Below are 17,722 nucleotides of genomic sequence, written 5' to 3'. Positions count from 1 at the left end.
GTCTAGTTTGCTCTGGTTGCTAGACTTGAAGCTATTAGGCTATTACTCGCATATGCTTGCTCTTTGAATTTTCAGTTATATCAAATGGATGTAAGGAGTGCTTTCCTCAACGGCTACATTCAAGAAGAAGTGTTTGTTGAACAACCTCCTGGTTTTGAAGATTACAAACATCCTTCTTATGTCTACAAATTAAAGAAAGCTCTCTATGGCTTAAAGCAAGCTCCTCGCGCATGGTATGATCGTCTAACTAAATTTATACTTGAAAAAGGTTTCAACAAAGGAAAGGTCGACACTACTCTCTTCATAAAGAAAATAAATCATCATACTCTACTTGTTCAAATTTATGTAGATGATATTATTTTCGGTTCTACTAATGAGTTGTTATGTAGTGATTTTGGCAATATGATGCAATGAGAGTTTGAAATATGATGGGGAAGTTAAATTACTTCCGTGGATTACAAATCAAACAACTTGACAATAGTATTTTTGTAAGTCAAGCTAAATACTACAAAAATTTGCTAAAAAAAATTTGACATGGATGGATGCAAGCAAATAACTACTCCTATGGGATCTGGAACTTAAATCGATACAGATGAAGCAAGAAAATCCATCGATATATCGAAGTATCAAGGTATGATTGGATCTCTTTTATACTTAACTGTCAGTAGACCTGATATTATGTTTAGTATGTGTCTGTATGCTCGCTATCAATCCAAACCAAAAGAATCACACTTAGTTGTTGTTAAGAGAATCGTGAAATATCTTAAAGGCAAAACTAATGTTGGACCGTGGTATCCAAAAGAAAGTATATGTGACTTGGTTGGATATTCAGATTCAGATTTTGCAGGATGCAAAACTGAGAGGAAAAATACAAGTGATACATGTCATATTTTAGGGAATGTTTTAGTTTCTTGGTCATGTAAGAAACAAACATGTGCAACCCTAAGCACTACTGAAGCTGAATATATTGCAGCAGGTAGTTGTTGTGCCCAAGTGTTGTTGCTTAAGCAACAATTACGAGATTATGGTTTAGATTTGGGTTGCACTCTTCTAAAATGTGACAATACTAGTGCAATAAACCTCACAAAGAACCTGGTTATGCATTCAATAACCAAACAGATTGATATAAGACATCACTTCCTTAGGGACCATGTCCAAAAGAAGGATGTGTATGTAGAATTTGTTGATGCTTATAACCACCTAGCAGATATATTCACTAAACCTTTGGCAAAAGAACCTTTCTATAAAATTAGACGAGAATTAGGCATTCTTGATGAGACATATTTAACTTAAATACTTATATATGTTTATATGTATGCTTCATTATATCTATTTCATGCCTACTTGAACTTAAATGTGTTCATTAATATTTAAAAAATTCAATTTTTGGGTTAAAAATCATTTTCATAGCTTAATTTTGCCTAAAAATAAGTTTTTCTGGGGTCAGTAATCGATTACACTAGAGAGTAACTGATTACAGGGTTGAACAACGTATTTCAGTAACCGATTACCCAAAGTAAGTAATCGATTACTCTGAGTTGCTGTTTGAAAATTTTAAATTTTTTAATTTGAGTAACCGATTACTCTGCGCTGTTATATATATATATATATATTGTACATTTTTAAACTTTTTCAAACTCATCTTGCTCACTCAACTCATGCTCTATCTTTCTCAAAACCTAAAGTCTTCGTTTTTGATCTGTTTTAAGTGATTTCTGTATCTATTCTTATCACATTTTTACTCCTAAACACTTCTAAATCTTCATTTTCGTGTTTAGTAACCTAAATCAAAAACAATATAAACTCTTTTAAACCTTCATTTTTGTGTTTAGTAACCTAAATAAAAAACCATCAAATCTCCAAAACCTCAAAACCTAAACCTTCAACACCGAAAATCCATGGCTTCCTCTTCAAAAACCAAGAAGCAACGCATCTCGATGACTCAAAAGAGGCAAGGAAATAACTCTATGGAGTTCAACCCTTTGGATTTGGCAAGGCTTCTAGCTAATGAGGAACAACGCAAAGTGTTTGAAGAACACTTCCATGGACGCATCATTTTCACTCCAAAATTCGATAATGCAGGAAATTTTGAGTTTGAAGATTTTCTTTTCCCTGATCTTTTACGTCAACAAAACCTTTTTGATTTTTGTTGTGAGATAAATGAAATTTATCCAGAACTTACGCGAGTATTTTACTGTAACTTGAACTTTCGGAAAAATCGTCTTACTTCCTATGTTAAAGGAAAAGATATTGTTTTGGATCTTAAAACCTTTATTTCATTGTTATGTAACATACCCTCTCAAGGTAGAATAACGGGTTACGACCTTGTATGTGAATGGGATTATTATGATCAGAAGGATTTTTATCATACTTTATGTAGACTTTCAAAAAGGGAAATAGAAATACGTAAGCAACAGGGCTTTGGTGAGACCGTAAAAAACTGAGACATCCTATCTGCTGGATATCTCAAGCTTGATGACCGTTTGCTTCATTATTTTTTGAGTTATGTCATCTTACCAAAATTTTCAAATCATTCTCAAATAAGTGACATAGAACTCCAATTGATGTATGCTTTAAAGTTTAACATCAAGATCAATTGGGCTCTAATGATAATGAGACAAATGTGGACTGTTAGAGGTCCTCAAAGTCCTTTGCCATATGCAATCTTCATAACCAACATTCTTCAACATTTCGGTGTTTCTACAAATGGCGAAACAAAGGTGCCTCTGAATCTTCAAGAAAGCCAAATTGATGTGGATGTGATCCACAAAATGGGTTTTATCCAAGACCCTCAAACCCGCACCTATAAACATAGAATCGATAAACCGACTGCTGCTGCTGATCCATCTGAACCTGAACCTCCTAATCCTCCTGAACCACAATCGTCTAAGTTTCATGCTCAATCATCCTCATCTACTGCCATGCCTACGAACCAAATGATTATGGATGAGTTGTTTTCTCTCCGAGGCTACATCACTAACCGGATGGATGCTCTCGACTCTCAGAATCAACATATTCAATATGAACTTCATTGCCTCTCCTCTAGGATGGATAGAATGGATATTAATGAAGACAATTTGGAGCCTGAGTCTTATAATATCTGTTGTTAGGATTTTCTGGTTGTATTATTTTCAAAATTCGGACAAATTTTTAATTCTGCTTATTTATTGTTTTTAAGTTATTGCTGCATATTTCTGGACAACTTACTTTATGATGTTTTGTGCTTTATTGTTCCATTCCTGGATACATGTTTGAAACATTTTATTTATGCATTGCAATACGTGCTTATCTATATCTTGATCCATACATGAGTATATGATATCATATTGATATATCTTGATTATATAAGTGTATGTATGCTATATATATTGTGCTGGAATCTCTTTGCTTTTCTACTTTTTGATGAAGTCAAAAGGGGGAGAAAAGTTGGGGGAAGTGTATTTTCTGTAAAATTATTTCAAGCACATTACTCCAAAATAAAGGGGGAGCATACAAAATAGGAGGAACATACTCAAGTCAACCTTCAACATATCTCAAAGTATGCTGCTATCAAGAAAACTACATTGTCAAGAAGATCTTGGTTTGTCATCATCAAAAAGGGGGTGATTGTGAAGAAGATCTTTGCTCCTGACCTTGGCAAGGTTTTGATGAAGACACCAACATCACCAAAAAGAAAAAAATGAAGATTACGTATAAAGACCAAGAAGATTAAAGCTTCAAGACAATTAGTCTAAGTCTAAATAGGTACTTCTATCCTATACTCTTTAATATACTAAAGTAGTAATGCTCAAAATATTTTAAACGGAATTGAAACACTTCAAGTTTTAAACGAAAACATTTTTCAAAATATTGTGTAACAAGTGACTGAAATTTGAGTAACAGGTTACATGAGTGAGAATCAGTTATCCAACAATATTTAAATTGGAGTAACCGATTACTCAAATTTGAGTAACCGATTACTCTAAGTGAATTTTAAATTCACTGTTGGACAGAGAGTTTGAGTAACCAATTACTCAAGTGAGTAACCGATTACTCTATGTAATTTTTCAAAATGTCATGTTTGGGTAACTTATTACCCACTTGTTGTAATCGGTTACTAAGAGTTGTTACATCAGTTTTTTAGATTTGAAACTCAATGATTTTCATCCCAAACGAAATGCCTTCATCCCAAACAATTCTTACTCTTTCATAAAGGCACAATGACTGATTGGAAAGCCTATTTAAAGGCCTTAGAACTCACAATGAAAAGAACTTTTTGAACAACTCTTTCATAACTCTTTCACACTTTTCTCACAACTTTCCTACACTTTTCTAAAATAGTTTTCTGCACTTCTAGCAACATGAACTCAAACTTTCAAAGCTATTTTTCTGAGTTGCTTGAAGTAAAGTGTTTCAAAGTTTTGTAAACATAAAAGAGTATTATTTACTAAGTATACAAAAGAGTTGATTGGATTACAAGTGTTATTATATTTCATACTTGTAAAGGCAATCCAAGCCATCATTCAAATTCTTCATTCGTTGTAATAACTTTCTTTCACAGGGTGTGAATAGAAAGGGGATAGAGTTACTTGGAAAGGTGTTTTCCAAGGTGATAAGTATTAGTGAGTGTGTAAGGTATATGGAGATCTCGGTGTGAGATATTGTAATTTCAACTCATAATATTTAGTGGAAAATCTCTTGTGCTGCAAAGGTACTGAATGTAGCCTTCGGTGGACAAGAAGGTGAACCAATATAAAATCCTTGTGTACTCTCTTCTCTCTTACCGCTTTGATTCATTCTTGTTTATTTTCTGCAATATTATCCGCTGCACTTTAACTCTTCATTTTGTAGAAAAAGTGGTCATAATTTCTAGTCAACTAATTCATCCCCCTCTTAGTTGCAATCTCAGTCTTACATTGAATGGACTACAATAATCACAAAAATCATCAGACAACCCATTCAGAATAAAGTTCTTTACACACGTAATCATTTTCATTCTAGAGAGCTATTTCAATAGCTAGTTTATCTTTTTTCTCTTTTTTGCTTTTTCTGGCAACACTAGATATCGGTTTTCAGAATGTGGACAACTTTTCTCATTGTGAGGAAAAATTTCATCTTATATTGTCACCGTTTGAAATTTATCCCATCAAACTGAAATGGTTTGTTCAGGTCATAATTGTTTGGTCCAGTAATATTATCAACGAATGCCATTATAGTAGAAACATCTTAAAATTGTTGTTACCGTAGCTTGCAACAATTCTAAATGGCACGAAATAATTCTTACTGGCTGAGTCACGGCTAGGTCGCTCTCTTTAAGACGTTTCGTGGCACTACCCAAATTGTGCAAGCAGACTATCAACCACGCCGTCCCTATGATAAAACAATCCATATCTATGTTATCGGATTATTACTACACTCTAAGAACCAATCTCGAATACACCCACCACAATATGGCTACCAGTTCGAATTCTCGAAATTCTCACAATATGGCTACTAGCGCCAATTCTTGAAACCCCCATAATATGGTTACATGTGTCAATTTTTTCCCACAATTTGGCTACATGTGCCAATTCTTTCCCTCAATACTAACTGCCAGTGTCAGTTCTTGGAATTCCCATAATTTGGCTGCCTGTGTCAATTCTTAGTGCCACGGAAAGAAAGGGAGAGAAGTTTGCCAGAAATGCATCGGTAGAAAATATGAGGGAGAAAGAAAAAGTTGAATGAAATCACATTCAACTTGGAGCGAGTTATAATGAGGGGAGAAGACCTTTATTTATAACATGATATTTTTTCCAAGTTCTCCATCTCTCCAATGTGGGACTTGAGAGTTATTTTTTTTCAAAACTATTCTATGTGGGACTTGTGAGTTTTTTAGATTTCACACCCAAAAGTTCCCACTAATGGCTTCCAACAAACCATGTTCCAACAGTAGGTGTCTTCACGAAGGCAAGAGGTCTTGGATAGAGCGAGAAATCAGCTGGGGCCAGAATCGCGAAAGGTGTTGGTATCTGAGCAGGCGAGTTGGGTGACCAAACCGGGTTTAGGGCTCAACGGATCCAAGAAAGGAGTTCTTGCGTCTTGTATTGGAATTGTGTTTGTAAGAAACAAATATATTCCACAATGAAGAAAAATCTCTCAAGATCAGAATGGGAGGCATGAATATAGTTTGCAAGTGGACCAGCAAACGAACAAGGATAAAAGTCGTGTCTCATTCTTCTCAACCCTTAACTCTTTACATTTCCGTATTACTTAATTTACTTAACTTGACATGCATATTTTGTTCTGTGCGTTTATTGTTCTTAATCATCTGTAAGAATGCATATAAGTTTAGTTAAATTTTGGTAATCTTGGAGATCAAAGAAAACTGTTTTTCATAGAAAAAACTGAATAATCGATTACATTCTTTAGTTAATCAATTATCTGCATAACGAGTTAATCGATTATATATGGTGTTAATTGATTAAATAGTGAGTGAATTTATAAAATTTGTTTGTTAATCGGTAATTATATACTATATCACCTATTCACCCCTCTATGTGAGTTAGAGAGCCCTGTGAGACCCAACAAATAAATGTACACAAACTAAATACCTAATAACAAAGTAAACCAAAACTGTTTCCTTAGATTTTTTTCTATGAAAAGCTTCTCTTTATCCTATACGCCTATATTCAGTAAACCACGTTGAAGTTCTTGTTGAATTCCTTCTACTGCAATTCTCAGCTCATCCTCTCTAGTTGTGATTCCTGTAAGCTTGTCCATGTAGAGTTTGGCCAGATCACGTTAGTTCTTGTTGAATTCATAAAGAGCAACTACTCTTCCAAGATAATCATATAATTACATGAAGTTCAAAATAGCAATAGACATTACAAAATTGAATTACTAAAGTTAATAGGCAATTTATATCATGAAATTGTTCATCAGTCTCATTCTTAAATAATTACAATATTAACTTAAATATTTTTTTTCCGATTAATCAAAGTTGATAGCACATATAGCGATACAAAAATGGGACAATTGATGTGGTCCCATTATCTTGATACCAATCTTGTTATTCAAAATTAACCTGTTTACATAAGTATAGAAACTAAAGTTACTTAATCAAAAAAGAAGCATTATTAAAATCCTCACTAGCGTCACTTTCAACACAAATGTGAAGATCCTTTGAGTAAGAATCAAGCAGCTTAACTCAAAATTGCTTACATATGTTGGTCAGTCTTTCAACGACATGGTGCTAAGCACAATGTCCAGATATTAAGTGTAGTTGAAATTATGTTGTTGCATTGACAACAAGAATACAGTGCCTTCCTTTAATATGCATCATACCGAAACACCTCGTACAATTTTAAGTTACACTGCATACAACGTTTGTTCATTAAAAATCTACCTGTAACACAAAGGACTTAATACAAACATCTTATAATCACAAGACAAGATCCCTGGATAAATCAATTATCTAATCATATCATCTTATAGAAGTTGCAATAGAAACCTGAAGGTGCACCAATTATGCGGTTAATAGTATCAAAATTATCATAAACTAGTTTCAATTACTAGATTATGTTACTGAGTATAGCCCTTAGTTTTGATCTATATCAAAATTATGAGGTTATAACTCATCTCCTTGACACTTGCATTGGATCCTCCCTCATAAACTTGATTCCACCACTTAAACTCAATTTTCCAAAATGGGCAAACCCTAATTTGTACTCAATTCAAAATTTCGCTCATAATCCCATTTTATAAATCTAGAGACATATATAACGAAAGACAACAACTATATTAAAAACAATCATGAAAATGATACCAAAGAAAGGTGCATTCATATGTACTGAAATCGATGGTTCTCGAACGAAAACAATTGTTGCGTTTGGGACAAGGATGGTGACATCATTAACAAGGGCACACGATAATAGATGGCAGCGGTTGAGGATGTCGCTTGAGAAGAGCAAAGGAAAAAAAGATGAAGTTGTCTTCGGATTTGCGATGTAGGAGTTGTGAGGGAGCAGAGGAAGAGATATGTTTTTCAAGGATAGGTTATTCTGATCTATGAGGATGATGATGTCATTTTTCCACATTATGAGGATCTTTTCCACAGCTAGGACATTGTAAACTTAGCTACTTTACATTGACTATCTAAAGTCATACCTTCAAATATGATTCCATGAGTTATTTTCTGAATCTCATGAGATTGGATCTTTAGTGACGTGTCATTTGTCATCTAGTAATTTAGCTAGTGACTCACAACATAGTTTTTAGTGCTTGCCTCTAAAATAACATATTCCCTTTCTAGCTCAACACAGATTTCCTTGATACAATCTTAAAAGTACTCTAATAAATATAAAGTTCCTCACAAAGTTCATTCTTTTCCCTGCCATTTCAACTTAGAAAGATGTGAAAACACCCCTCTCTATAAGGATGATGCATTCCGAAGTGTAAAATGAGAGAGAAAGAATTTCATAGTTGGGATTGTGATAGGCAAATTCCTTAGTAATCTTAATTCTCTTCAAAAAAATTTCTTCTTCAACACTACTTGGATATCACTATTTAGATACGGAGGTAGATTTCTCAAAATTAAGAATATTTTTTTATTTTATTTGTTTTTATCATCTTTTCATGTTATATCTCTCAAACCAAAAATGGTTTTTTATATCTTTAGTAGAAATGACATAAGAAAACATCTTAAAATTATTATTATCAAATTAAAAATATTATTTGTCATCAAAAATATTATTTAAATAGGTCGCGTATTAAGTTATCATCTTCAAAGATGTCTCATGATATTATAAAAACTTGCACAAACAGATTGTCAAACATGACATTCTCAAGATAAAATAACATAGTTCATTGTATGAGATAATTGTTGCATCGTAGAAACCGCTCTAGAATTATTGCCTCAATATAACTTTTACTACCCAATAATATGGATAATGCACATTCACATATATGGCTACTGTTATGGCTATTGTTAGTCAACAATATGACTAGTGTCACTCAACAATATCACTGTGTCACTCAACAATAGGACTAATATCACTCAAGAATATGATTATTGCCTGTCAACAATATGGCTAATACTACTTAAAAGAAAAAGTTGCTACTGCTAAAAAAGGATGTTGGCACTAAAAGAAAAGGTTATCACTTATAGATAAATCTACTACTACTCAAAGATAAAGTTGTTGCCCTTCAAAGATAAGGTTATTGCCCTACAAAACAAAGAGAAAGCTGCTACCACTCAAAGACAAAGTTGTTGCTAATCAAAGATCCTAAAAATTATAAAAAAAGAAAGGGGGAGAAGTTAGATAGAAATAACATCGAAGAGAAAGCTCAAAAATGTTATTTAATTGAGATTTTTTTCGATAGAAGAGGATTGTGTATATAGAATTTGGAACTTCTCAAGTGTATACGTTATGACTTCATTTTTCAAATCACTTATAATCAATGTGACACTTCATATTCTTTAATTTCAACTCAAATCCAACAAAAATGAATTATAAATTTAGTGTTCTAAATTGCAGACTACATCACGTGATGCGGCCGTAACATTGCGGTTGGGGTGACCGCTATAACTGCATCACACCGTGATTGTGGTGTGACACCGAATCATAATGATGTAACCATAATAGGCCACAATGTAATCATATCGAACCACATTTAGGCCGCATCAGACTGCAATACAACTACATTGGTATGAGCAATGACTGTAATTCGCATCACAATGGCTACAATGACCGCAATAATAATAAACACAACCACAACAGTAAACGCAATTTGAAAAATTTAATAAATCTTAAATATATGGCTCATTAAACCCATATTTATCTCACCTAGTTGTTTTTATCTTATATAAGAAGTTAACACCATCCTCCCACCCATGCCTACCTGGATAGATAATCACTTACTTCAACCATTCTGTTAGAATCCAGAAAGGAAAAAGAAAATGGGATTTTTAACCACTTCCAAGGGGTCTTTCCTCCAAGTAGCCTTAAGCATGTAATAGTTCTTATTGCTTTTGAAATGGATGATTCTAGAATCTGCTAAGAAATGAGAAACTGGGGCAGGAAAATAAAGAGACAAACATAATGAGAGGAAAACAAAGAGCCCTTATTAAGTGGGATCTTATTAGATTCTTGTGCTTCAATATTTACGACTTACACTTTATATACGCAAATTGAAAACGTTTAGTGGGTTCATTTTCTCTGCAATTATTACCTGCCTGTAAAATTCCATCAGTCAGCCATCCAAACAAAATGATAAACTGACGAAGTAGACAATCCTTAAACTACATACCTTAACAACCTTTTCTGTGTCGGCAGGAACATGCCACAACTACTTCACCAATGATTTGGTAAAAATCAATTGAGGTTATTTAGAAAAAAGGGACCTCTTAGTAAATGCCATTTTTTAAATTACAACTTTTCATGAAATTCCCTTTTCTAATTATAGCCGGATGGAGAGATTATCAGTTAATAGCCTAATAACATTGGTGATTTTTTAATGGAAACCATGTCCAAAAACGTTGGCACCATATCCACACCATCAAGCTAAACCGTAAAACTTCACATTAAGTGTTTTAAATTGCAGTGACAGTTCCAATTGCGGTTACTGCAATTGCGCACATTGCGATTGTTGTAATGTGAATTACAGCTGCTGCGATGTGATTTATTTTGTGAATAAAAAATGTTTTTGAATTTGATACAGTCCAACGCATTGTGATGCAACTCAAATGTGATCTGATATGATTGCACTATGGCCAATATGGCCACATCATTATAATTCGTTGTTACACCATAAATTACATAAATTACAGTATGATGCAGTTGAGATGATCATCACAACTGCAATATTATCATCACAACTGCAATATTGCGGCGCATAGCAGTCAGCAACTTGAATAACTGCTTAACATAATACTGAATCCTCTAAACCTATGTAATGACTGCTTGCCTGCTACCACCCACCCCTTCCACATCTGTAATCTTTCCTTTACCAACTCAATGAATAAAAAACAAAAAAAAACAGAAATAAATTGGCACATCAATAACTAGACCAAATTTATTGTAACAGCTGTCTGCTAAGGAAAACTGAAATGTTTTGCATAAACTTAAAGTAAAACAAACTTCCTCTGAAGAGAGATAGGTCATTAATCACAATTACCATGAGCTTTCAATTTCATAGTACTAGTGCAAAAATGTAGATCTTTAGACTAAAGTTTTCGGTGTCTAGCACAAGCTGGAGCATCAAAGTTGGGGTATACAATAAATGCAAAGGATAAAGGTGCTATGTATACAGGGGAATGTACATTACTGAGTACTGGTTCCAATGTTGGAATATCTCCCTTGTTAGTTAATTGTAGTGGAATACCGTTCAGGACCATGGTTTGGCTCCGAAGATAATCGTCTTTTGGAGTCAAATGGTACTCCTCTCTGAATGTGACTTCTGATCCTTTTGTTCCAACCCAGGAAAACACATTCTTGAGATTTTCAAAGAATGAATTTTCTTTATGGATGCTTTTGGTCACTTCATTTCCTTCAATCAAATGACTTTCAACAGTGAGTATGAAATGAGTCTGGTTGCTTAAGTTAATCAGTAGTAACGTTACACCCCCCTGCAGAATGAAATTCACAAATTTCAGGAATGCAAAAAGTAATATTAAGAGCTAACAGATCCTTTGGATGCCTAGCATATACTATATCATAATATCTCACTATAATATCTCACAGAATGGGGTAGGGGGAGGTAGATGTATGCAGTCTTATCCTCGTAAGCAAAGAGATGGTTTCGAAGATTTGAATTCATGACCTCTAGGTCACAAGGGAAAGCCTTACCGTTGTGCCGGGACTTACCCTTTTAAACGAATATAATCTTAAAAATCATATAAATAAATAAAAACGATTCCATTGTGGGGACAAAATTAAAGGAATTCTAAATATCTAAAATTAAATGTTTAAGTATTAAATGGAAACAAAAATGATTTATTCAAACTAACAATTGTAATCCAATTTCATTTGTTGACTCAACAGCTTATGTTAGACTTAGACATAAGGGAAGCAATCTGGTTCCACATTTGTTTGTGCAATGTGTATTTCAGCATTTTATGAGGAGTAATTTTTTTTAATACCAATACATATATATCGACAACAAACAGCACCTAAATATAAGCCAGTCAGAGTGACTTAGTGGTGTTCTACTGTGTGGTTTCGGAAACAAGATCATAAATGTTAAAAGCTTTGTGCCACCATTGCACCTAAAAAGCAGGCACCAAAATTAAACCTAATGAATCAGCTATGAAACTCATAGTATATAAGCATAGGAATATGGTGAAGTTATATAGCACATGCAATCCATATTTGTTGCTATCACCTTGATTCTGCCCATAATCGAACTAAAATTCAATCTCCATACACTTAAGTGCATATAAATCCATGTGACATATTCTTGATTCTCAAAATCAAATTTAAATATCAAATGCTATCTTAATCTTCAAAGATGTCATATCAGCTTAGATAATGGTAATCAAACAACACATATAGAATAATGAACCCCAAACTCATGTCATATCATTCTATAGACATTGAACTAAAGTAGCTCACTTACTCTGTCTTTTGAACAATGAGCATAAGTGCGTAAAAAGGGTGAAGAAACATCAGTAGAAACTTCAAGTACCGTCTTTCCCATTAGCCGATGCCACAAAAGCGCACTATTCAGAAGAAGAAAAAATATATCTAGGATTAGATATGTTCAGCAATGATATAATCATTATATATCTTCAAGTGACCATCAAGATGAAAAAAATTATAGAAGTATATATATTTTCTTTTATTTTTTGCAATTCTCTATTGGCACTTGCCTGTAGAAGTCTGGATTAGGAGTAAAAGTGGTGGTATTGAGAAGACCATAGTTCCCTCCAATTAAAGTCTGTCTGCAATAAACTTGAGTACTGTAGCTGGATGCCATTCCAAGTTGATCTAAATACCTATGAGTCATTCAAATTTCCGAAATAACAATTAATCACAAAAATTATTTTGCCGAGTAAAATAATAATTCCTTTAGCACCAACAGAGGAACACAAAATGATAGAAGAAATGACCAAGTTTACCAAAAGCTGTTAACAAATGTGTTAGAAACATAACGACCACCACTGTTGTATGCCCCACCAGCTTCTCCTACCCATGCAGAAGTCCAAGGACCATGTTTTTGAATGGTTTCCGTAAGATTGCTAAAAATAGATTCTATCTTGCTCAAGCGCACAGGATCTAGAATCTTCTGCTCAAGATGTGCATCACTACCTAAAAGATAGAATTAACTTCGAAACTGATTAGCAAATAGAATTTTCTCAGCAAGTAAACAAAATACAATAACCCCGATACAAGTTCACATTCAATTAAATATATCAGCTACTTGTGAATGTCTCTCAATGCATAGGAAAGTTAGCATTTATGGGAAAATTAAGCACAAAAGCACGGTGCATTTAAGTACACGATGGGGTAGTTTTGCCTGTTGGCATGGCACACTACCATGTAGACATTCATAATGGTGTAAACGACTTTTGGTAGCTAGGATAACCAAGGAGGTGGGGAAGTACAGAGGTGAGGCTAAGGGGTTTCGCTACAAAAATTGGCATAGCCAACCTTCAATGTACAATAGCTCTTTGGTTAATAATCTTTTGTCAAAATTTCACATTCTATATTACCTTGCATTTATTTGGTTTTTCAGAAAGGGAAGCATTGTTGCTTTGACGAATATAATATATAAATGAGAAGAAGCAGCAACCCTTTTGTTTATGAAATAAAAAGGCAATAATGAACCAATGAAACATGTGTCTTATTCCCTCAACTGATAGTAACCAATGACAGTGTTATACTACTTACAGTTACAAGAAACCAGAACAGACGAAAAAGAGGAATTACACCAAACATATTTCAGAGTATTAAATATCTGTAAGAATGACTATAGTAGAAAGAACTAAATAAGTGACAAGCAAACCTGGGCCTAAGTTATATAAGTGATGCGTCAGAACATTAATTATGCCTGAACCCGAAACCTGAAGAAGCTTGTCATACCACTCCTTTTGATAAAATCCCCCGGGTGCTACAAGCAAAGGTTTGAAGTTGGAGTTCTCGTATAATGCATCAAGAATTTGTTTAAGTTTAATCAAGTCTTTCCCATACTGTGCAACACCGACAGATGCTCCAATGCCCTTACCACTCAGCTCATTACCTACAGCAGCATATGGAAGATTACGTCAAATGAAACAAAATGAACATACAAGATAATACAGACCATTTCCTACCAAGTTCCCATGAATCAATCTTGTATCCCTTTGAGATAGTGTACTTTATAAAATCATAAGTATTCCCAGGGTCCCATTGTCCATCCCAAACATGATGACTAATCTGGTGCTTCCCACGAAGTGCGTTCAGTCCAAATGTCACAATGGCCCTGCAAGTGTGTAAATCTAATTTAGCTATACCACGGGTAATCATCCCTACCCACCCCTTTCTAATTTAGCTATAACACATATATAGAGATTGGGTGTCAATTAAACTACCAACAAACATTTGCTGATATTTAAATTCTGTTTATATTTATATACCCAAAGTAGGGTTTGTGAAGTGTATAAGGTCAAGCTTGGACCAATACATTAACTTTCACTTTAACAAAACCGATCACTAATATTTACCAATAACGCAACAGAGACAACCATAAATAATAAACAAGAAAGGAAGGGATGTAAAAGTGCATATTATTAGAATAACCAACATATTTTGAAGGGTCATTCCCAACCAACGGTGAGGAAATAACTCATAATGAAAGTAGTGAACCTTCGACTCCAATGAAGGGAACTCAAATTGTATGTATCGCTATGATAAACATTTAGATAGAAAGAGGCATCCCCACAGCAGAAATCACTTTGTTATACACATATACCTAATTTTATTTTTCTCACTTGTGCTTTGGCCTGAAGGATGTGGGGAAAGGAAGCAGAGAAGATAATAAAAAATCTCGATGTTAAAATTCTCACCCTGTCTCATTGAAAAAATGATGCAGCTCGTCCCACCTTTTCATGTGTAAACATCCCTTTGAAAATCCAAACAAACCGTCTTTCATCTTTTGAAATGGATGACAAGGAGACTCCAAACTTCCTACATCATACACTACCTGGTCTTGCAAAGAACCTCCAAGTCTTATCCTCAAAGGCTTGAGAGCTATCATGAAACCATTATGAAAAGAATAAAACCATGCTTAAAGTACATATTCCATACCATAAATAACGACATTCATAAAAAAACAAACATCGTGACTTATTGCAGTGAGAATTGAGTAACCGAATTTTCTAAATCATATGGACTTCAGTAATACAAATATACAGACCTTGGATCGCCTTGGCAAGAAAAGGATGGGTCAAGTCCTGAAAAAATCAATTCAGATTGCATTGAGCAGTAACTAAAATTGCTTGTCTGCTTCCCGGAATTCTAAATGGGAATTGTGGTGGAAGAGATCCATAAACTCATGGTTCATTTGCGAGTTGTGTTTTGGAAGAGAAGGAATGGAAATGTAAAGCCTCAAAGCCATGAGATACACTTGTGGTATGACTTTTTTCCCCTTGTTCCCCTCCAAAACCCAACTCAAGTTGTATTTCTGAGTAGTATTTTGGAAGGGAAGAAAAGGAAGGAAGTGAAAGAGAATGCTTAGGAGACGTGAAATATACTTGTAAGATGATTATGAAGCTTCATTCTCTTCCCCCCAAAACCCAACTCGTAAACAAACCATAAGAGTGTTCATTTCATTTTATACACAATTGAATTCCAAAATACTCACCAAATTTACAACAGATGAATATCCCCAGGGGCAATGGCTATAGTCGCACTTATCATGAGGCCACCAATCAATAGTAGCACAAATAAAATTATCACCAGTTTCAGCTTTTGCTTCAGTTCCATGTACTTGAAGAGAACCATGTGCAATATCTTGACTTAAAGTTGCTCGAACTCGAAGAGAAACCGAAACGAGAAACAATATGAAGTGGAATCCCATTAGTGGATCAATTGTAGCAGCATCCAAGCCCACCACAACTAATCCAAAATAATTGGTACTAGCGCCTTTCCTGTCTCCGATTTTCAGTTTTATTTTTGGAACGTCTAGATTCAGAAGAAAAAAGATAATTCAGAAAGAGAGCCACCGAAGCTACAAATTTGCAAATTAAGTTTAAAAAGAAGTACTGCCTCATGATAAGACCATGATTATTTGGAAGGTGGAAAACAGGAAATAAAAAAGATTAAATGGCTAACGGATATTATGAGTCCTCACAAGTTTATTAATTTATCACATGTTTATTGAATAAATCCTTTACAAAGTTCAATCAGATGGAGAGAACTGGTGAGGATTTACCTATAATGCTTACACAGTTCAGTTGAGGACAGCACTTACTTTTTCTTTCTTCGGACATGAAGTGTCAACAATGGTGGTGCGTTTGCTTTTACTGCTGAATAAAATGTTCCTAGATTTTTCCCCTTTCACTGTCCATGTTTGTATAACTTAAGATTAAGTGTATCACGTGGATGAATCATCGGTATTTACAAATATGGATGATTCATTATGGAACCGGACTGTGGCTGGACTTGTAGCAGGTAAAAAGTAACAAAGATATAAATAACATGAGAATCATACTTTAATTATCAAGGGAAACTATAATTATTATACATGTTATAAACTTTTTACCTCTAGAAATATTGTAGTAGAAATTAGGGGTGGCAATGTGGGCCGGCCTTGTCCGGCCTGTATTGTTAAAAAGGCTCAAAATGCTAGCCCGACTCATATTTTGCAGGGCTGGCAGGGTGACGGGCTGATCCATTCCCCCTCCAAAATGTACATAATTAAAACTTTTAGACAAAAAATAATCAACAAACTTGATAAATGTCTTTTAAAACAAAAAATCACAAACATAAGTCTACAATATTACAATAGCAACATAACATCTTAGCTTAAAACTTGTAAATTCTAAAGAAGAAACCAACATAGTCTTAAACTAGGAGAGTCTGCCAGTTGCCACGCCCCATGCACAGCACAATGTCACACACTTTAGTTTTTTTTATTTTTTAACAATGGCCAGCCCGGCCCAGCCCTCCTTGGCCCGTCTAAAAAACGAGCTACTAAAACGGGCTGAATATAGGTTTTTGGGCTAAAATCCTCAGTCCGGCATGCTAAAAATAGCTATTCGAATGAGCTGGCCCGTCGGGCCAAGCCCATATTGTCACCCCTAGTAGAAATAGATTAATTAGGACACATAATTTTAGTAACTCGAGAGGAAATACTTTATTTTCATAACATATAGTTTGTTTTGTTAGCATACTTTTGATTAACACATCCAATCAAAAAATTATGAGCATAAAGTATTTTCTTATACTATGAGATAAGTTATTTCCTTCATCTACTCAAATTATGATATTGTACTCTTTTTTTAATTTTAAGAAATATATTTGTAGAAAATGATTAAATATGATACATGTCATAATTTTGGTGACAGCATGAGATCATTTATCTTATGTTATGAAAAGATACTTTATTCTAAAAAATTATATGCATTTTGGTTCTGTTTTTTAATAAATAAATAACACTTTCGTATACAAAGTATAAAGTTCACATAAAAACTTGGATATTACAAAATAAAATTCATACATTTTAAAGTGTCAACATTCCATTAAAAATCAACAAGTCTACTCTAATATGAATTCAATGTGACAAA

At 34.1% G+C, this 17,722-nt stretch overlaps 1 protein-coding gene and 1 long non-coding RNA gene across 2 annotated transcripts in view; one reads left to right on the top strand and one right to left on the bottom strand.

Moving 5' to 3' along the window:
- The window catches only part of LOC109328498, an 18,426-nt gene extending 2,014 nt beyond the window's left edge, over positions 1-16,412 (top strand). Inside the window, exons 2-3 of the long non-coding RNA XR_002105445.1 lie at positions 4,589-4,595; positions 16,255-16,412. This is a non-coding gene — a long non-coding RNA (uncharacterized LOC109328498). The remainder of the gene's footprint in view (positions 1-4,588; positions 4,596-16,254) is intronic.
- On the bottom strand, positions 10,991-16,501 carry LOC109328497 (heparanase-like protein 1). The gene is made up of 10 exons (XM_019561989.1): positions 16,408-16,501; positions 15,799-16,118; positions 15,352-15,388; positions 15,002-15,185; positions 14,270-14,418; positions 13,963-14,196; positions 13,076-13,265; positions 12,827-12,952; positions 12,574-12,676; positions 10,991-11,584 (listed from the first exon to the last, which is right to left on the bottom strand). The coding sequence occupies exons 1-10, from the start codon at positions 16,424-16,426 to the stop codon at positions 11,183-11,185; spliced, it is 1,764 nt and encodes a 587-aa protein (XP_019417534.1). The 5' UTR covers positions 16,427-16,501; the 3' UTR covers positions 10,991-11,182.

The sequence above is a fragment of the Lupinus angustifolius genome, chromosome LG15, assembly GCF_001865875.1.
Source record: "Lupinus angustifolius cultivar Tanjil chromosome LG15, LupAngTanjil_v1.0, whole genome shotgun sequence".
In the NCBI taxonomy this organism is placed as follows: domain Eukaryota; kingdom Viridiplantae; phylum Streptophyta; class Magnoliopsida; order Fabales; family Fabaceae; genus Lupinus; species Lupinus angustifolius.
Note: the sequence above shows the minus strand (reverse complement) of the source record. Positions and strands in the feature narration are given on the sequence as shown.

What these genes read in the sequence shown, in the direction of transcription:
- LOC109328497 (XM_019561989.1), bottom strand. An exon ending in CCTAATCCAGACTTCTACAG is followed by an intron (nt 12,677 to 12,826) that starts GCAAGTGCCAAT and finishes TCTTCTGAATAG; the next exon opens with TGCGCTTTTGTGGCATCGGC. An exon ending in CTCATTGTTCAAAAGACAGA is followed by an intron (nt 11,585 to 12,573) that starts GTAAGTGAGCTA and finishes TTCATTCTGCAG; the next exon opens with GGGGGTGTAACGTTACTACT.